The sequence below is a fragment of the Octodon degus genome, unplaced genomic scaffold, assembly GCF_000260255.1.
Source record: "Octodon degus isolate 3935 unplaced genomic scaffold, OctDeg1.0 scaffold00089, whole genome shotgun sequence".
NCBI classification, from domain to species: Eukaryota; Metazoa; Chordata; class Mammalia; order Rodentia; family Octodontidae; genus Octodon; species Octodon degus.
The window spans coordinates 2,440,418-2,445,029 of record NW_004524665.1 but is presented as its reverse complement, the minus strand read 5'-3'; the positions used below and the strand labels follow the sequence as shown (position 1 = coordinate 2,445,029).

At 52.0% G+C, this 4,612-nt stretch overlaps 1 protein-coding gene across 1 annotated transcript in view; it reads right to left on the bottom strand.

Annotated features, from left to right (window-relative positions):
• Nucleotides 1–2,909, bottom strand: part of Armc9 (armadillo repeat containing 9) — a 106,150-nt gene extending 103,241 nt beyond the window's left edge. The window contains exons 1-2 of the mRNA XM_023722063.1: nucleotides 2,764–2,909; nucleotides 2,086–2,228 (exon numbers count right to left, since the gene is read on the bottom strand). Of these exons, the coding sequence (XP_023577831.1) occupies nucleotides 2,086–2,228; nucleotides 2,764–2,909 (289 nt within the window). The remainder of the gene's footprint in view (nucleotides 1–2,085; nucleotides 2,229–2,763) is intronic.
• Nucleotides 2,910–4,612: the final 1,703 nt, after the last annotated feature.

The following is a 4,612-nucleotide window of genomic DNA, read 5'->3' as shown; positions in this document are numbered from 1 at the left end:
AAGTCATGAGTTTGATTTCTGGTGCCACCAAAAAAAAAAAAAAGAAAGAAAGAAAGAAGAAAAAAAAAAAAGGAGGTCACAGAGGCAGCAAAGGCGGGGGCAGACCCTTCCCAAGTGTCTGGAAATGAACTCATCCTGCGACACCTGGATCCCAGTTCAGCAAGACCCAGGACAGGCATCTGAGAGTTCTGGCATTTAGCACAGCACCACTAGGACAGCACATGTGCCCAGAGTCAAAGCCTGGGCCTGTCGCCACCTCCCAAGGACTGAGGAGTCTGAACTATTGGTGCCACCACTGGCAAACAGCCTAAATTCAGGGCCAGTTTTATCTGGAGGATAAAGGAAGATGACAGAACCCCTGCAGTTCTAAGAAAGTGTGACTCTGTGCAGGCATGGTGGCGCTCGCCGCAATTCTGGCACTCAGGAGGCTGAGGCAGGAGGATTAGGATGAGTTGGAGGCCAGCCTGGGCCACACAGTGAGTTCAAGGCCAGCCTGAAATACACAAGACCCTGTCTCAAAAAATAACGGAAAGTGTGAGTCTGTGACTGTTTTCAGCCAGTGTGTGGATCTGTACACAGGTCAAGAAGATTACTCTTACTTTTATTTATTTATTTTTTTGCGGTACCGGGGATTGAACTCAGGACCCTGAGCCTGTCAGGCAAGCGCTTATTCTACTTCGCTACCTCCCAGGCCAAAATTACATTTACTAAGGGTTATGGCATCTTAAAGATCACTCAAAGCCCACATCCCTAAGCCTTGGTCACCAGGTATAGGCAGGACCTCTGGGAGACAGCAGGAAGCTGGGGCACTGGGACCCTGGTTTATCTCGTCTCCCCCTTAACAAAGCCGACTACCCTGACACCATGAGCCACACTCTCCTCTATGTTGCTGTGTAACAAAGATGGCCCCTCTCTGAGGCGCCCAGCTCGCTGCCTTTCCCTGGACCCCAGCAATACCCTGCTGCCTTTCACCACCACAGCTCCTGCGAACAGCAGACCAGGTTGTTCCCCTAAAATGCACTTCCTCCTGACTCCACGTCTTGGTTTGGTGGGTCCTGCCTCCTGGGCAAGTCTGCCTCAGTGATTCTCAGGCCAGACTTGGCCTTCTTCCTAGAAACCCCCTCCCTGTCTCAGTCCCATCAAGGCACTGCTTCTCCTTGGGGGCATCCTTGTGCCCTACATCTATTTTTATGGTTGTCATTATAACTGTGTTTCAAAAAGCTGAGAGTGTATTTAAATTTGCCTAGAGGCTGAGAGCTATATTTAACTTTTGAATTCACAGCACTTAGGAAAGTACATGATAACATTTTATTTATTTTTATTTTTTGCAGTACCAGGGATTGAACTCAGGACCCTGCGCTTGCCAGGCAAGCATTCTACTGAGCTATCTCCCCCATCCCAATACATGATAACATATCTGGCAAATAAATGAAGCCTCAACAAGGGGGTGAAATTTTGAATTTTTTTTTTTTTTTTTTTGCAGAACCAGGGATTGAACTCAGGCTCTTGCACTTGCCAGGGAAACGCTTATGCCACGAGCTTATGCCCCGGGGGTGGCATTTTGGAAGGTCCCTGAATAAGAATCCTTTGTTGTTTTTGAGAACTGAAGCTCCTTCTAGCCTCAGGGACTTCCCTCACACAATGCCTTTGTTGTAAACTATCTTCCCTCTTTCTCACCTGGTCAACCCCTATGCTTAATAAATGTCCCTTACTTAGAGAAGTTTTCCATACGAGTGACCCACTCAGGGCATGTGAGCCGCCTCCGGGTGTTCTAGCGCCCTGCTGCTCCTAACCCTTTTATCCTAACAGCTGTAGTTTACTGGGGGCTTACTGGACTGGCAGGCACCACGCAAAAGGCTTTGCATTTACTGTTCCTAGTAAACCCCAGAGGTAAATGTCATTTACGTTCTCCTTTCACAGATGAAGCAACTGAGTTCCAGCCACAGCTCTTAAATCACAAAGTAAGAATTTAAATCCACGCTGATTCTGACCGCTGCACCCAATTTCCTTAAATTTAGACCAATCCAGTCAGGACCAGCCGGGAAGCCTGCGCAAGTGAAAACTCCCACTCCAGCCTGTTCGTACTGAGCACCGGGGCAGGTGTCCAGAAATCTGCCTTTTCAACAAGCTCCCTGGGTGACTTCTGCATGTACTCGAATTTGAGAACCAGGGCTCTAACTCCAGCGGAAGCCACGGAAGACTCGGGCTGCGCGGCTGCTTCTCCATGCCTGCAGGATTTAGCGCCTGGAAGCTGGCTGGATACGGTAAAGACGACGGGATTTGGCAGGATGACGAACTCGCACAGCGAGCCTCGTGTTCTGCTTCACTCTGTGGAGACAGACTTGGCCTAGGTGTCTGCTGAGCGAGGCGACTGATAAAATGCTGGAGAGATGGGAAAGCCCCAGACCCTCAGCTCGCAGCGCCACTACCCCGCCGGAATGAGGAGGGAGTCTCCTTCAATTTTAACCCCCTGCAGCAGAGGTCGGGGACAACTGGCGGGAAGCAGGGGGCTTGTCCTCGGGGTGTGCGGCGGCCACCTCAGGCCCTCGCGGGGCAGGAGCCCGGGACCGCAGGGCAGCGGCGGGAGCATCCACAAGGGGGTTTCCTCGGGGAAGGGATCAGCGGGGCGTCGGCCCTCGGCTGGACCTCCCGGCCCTGGACTGTGGGATCGGCGGAGGCGATGGAGGCCCCGGCATGTTGCAGAACCCGCTTACCTGCTGCGCGGCAGCCAACACGGCACTCGCCTAGTCCGCGCTCCGTCACCTGGGCAACCGCCGCCGCCAGGGCGGCTCAGCCAATCGCGAGGCGCGGCCGGCGCGGAGCAGCCTGGGAGGAAAGGCGGGCGGCCCAGAAACTTCCGGGAGGCGGAAGTGAGGTGTCGCAGCCGGATGCCCTCCTGGAGTTCGCATCTCCGCGCCTTGGTTTCCTGTCCTCCGCATGCGGGACTCGCCACTCCTTCATTCATTCATATCATTTTCACAAAGGGCCCCCGGGTTGACCGGGGGTAGGGGACTCCTTGTCTCACAGAGAAAACAAAGCAGGCTGCGAGATTACAGTGGTTTGTGTCATTCGTGGAAAGAAAAGTAGGCGTGAACAATCCCGTTGTACCCGAAGAACCTGGGTTCACCAAGGACCGGGAGTGATGCCCGAATCTGCTGTAAAGCCCGGCACCAGAGTTCCACCCCACTGCACCAATCTCCAGAAATTATGCAGACCTTTTTTAATGTGACATTCGGGGTTTAAAAATCAAGGCAGGAGAGCAGGGGTTGTAGCTCGGTGGCATGCTCAAGGGCCTGGGCTCTACCCTTGCACTACCGGAAATAAGCAGAATACAAAAGCTCAGATCTCATTCTGTGAGAACAGGAGTTCAACAGCGCTCTGCATTGCTAGTGGCCTGCGCAACTCTGGGCTGACAGCTGGGGACGTGGCCCTGCCTAGACGGAAAACCAGCTCCAGAGGTTGGAGACAGTCTGGGCCAGACAGGCAGGAGGTGCGGAGCAGCCGCCCCTGAAAAGGTCCACCATGTCGCCAGCCCTGCCTTGAAGGAAGGGGGCCCTATTCCCCTTGGTTTGAGAATAAAATTTCCTAACCATAGGAATAACAATAAATATGCTCAAGCACAACTGTGTGCCAGGATTATTGGACAAAATACTGCACAGGATAGCCAGTTAAAATTTCTGAGTACAATCATACCGCAGTCCTTTCAGTTAATTCCATCCAGAACACCTGGTGAGTTCTGACATCTACAAGACCTCCAGAAAGAGGGCCAGGGGTGGTGGTGCACACCTGTGATCCCAGAACTCGGGAGCTTGAGGCAGGAGGGTCATTTCAAATTCAAGACCAGCCTTGGCTACCAAGTGAGCTCAAGGCCAGCCTGAACTGCATAGTGAGATACTCCCCAAAAGACAACAAAACAAAACACCAGAAAACAAAAACAGTGTGAGTGCTAGGTTTGCCAAGTTCTGAAGCCAGCGACCACTAAGGCGTGACTTGGGTCCTGACTGTATGCCTTATTTATTGTGTATATCGGACATTGGATTGTTCTGTACTCTTATTTGCTAGATTGGCAGCTCTTGGTCTGCCCAGCACCCTGCTAGGCAGATCACATAGATTCTTCACAACTCGTCCAGCATGGATGGTAGGTCTGCATTTCATGATTAGCAGTGTTGTGCTTAACCTGAAGCCCATGTTCCTGGAAAACAGCTGGACGGGGAGTCCTCCCTGCCTGGCCTTTCTGAAATCCCTGTCTTTTGCACTCTAGGAAAGACACAAAACCCACAGACTGGAGCAGGGGTGGGGAGATGGCTCAGTGGAATAAGGCTTACCTGGCAAGGGCAAGGGTCTGAGTTCAATCCCTGGTTCCACTCAAAGGTGTCACCCTTGTGTCCGCTTCCTCCTGTGTTCCTGCATGGTGGATTGGCTGAGATTAGATTTGTTTGCCTGAGTCAGGCACAGAGACTTTTCCAGATGGGCTAATCGCCTGCTTCTGATGGATAAACCATCCCAGCCATGACCTGCCCAAGCCGCCCTGTGTGGTCTAAGCTAAGCCACTCTGTGTCTGACATTCTACAGACTCAATAAAAAGGGTCTTTTTTTTTTTTTTTTTTTTTTT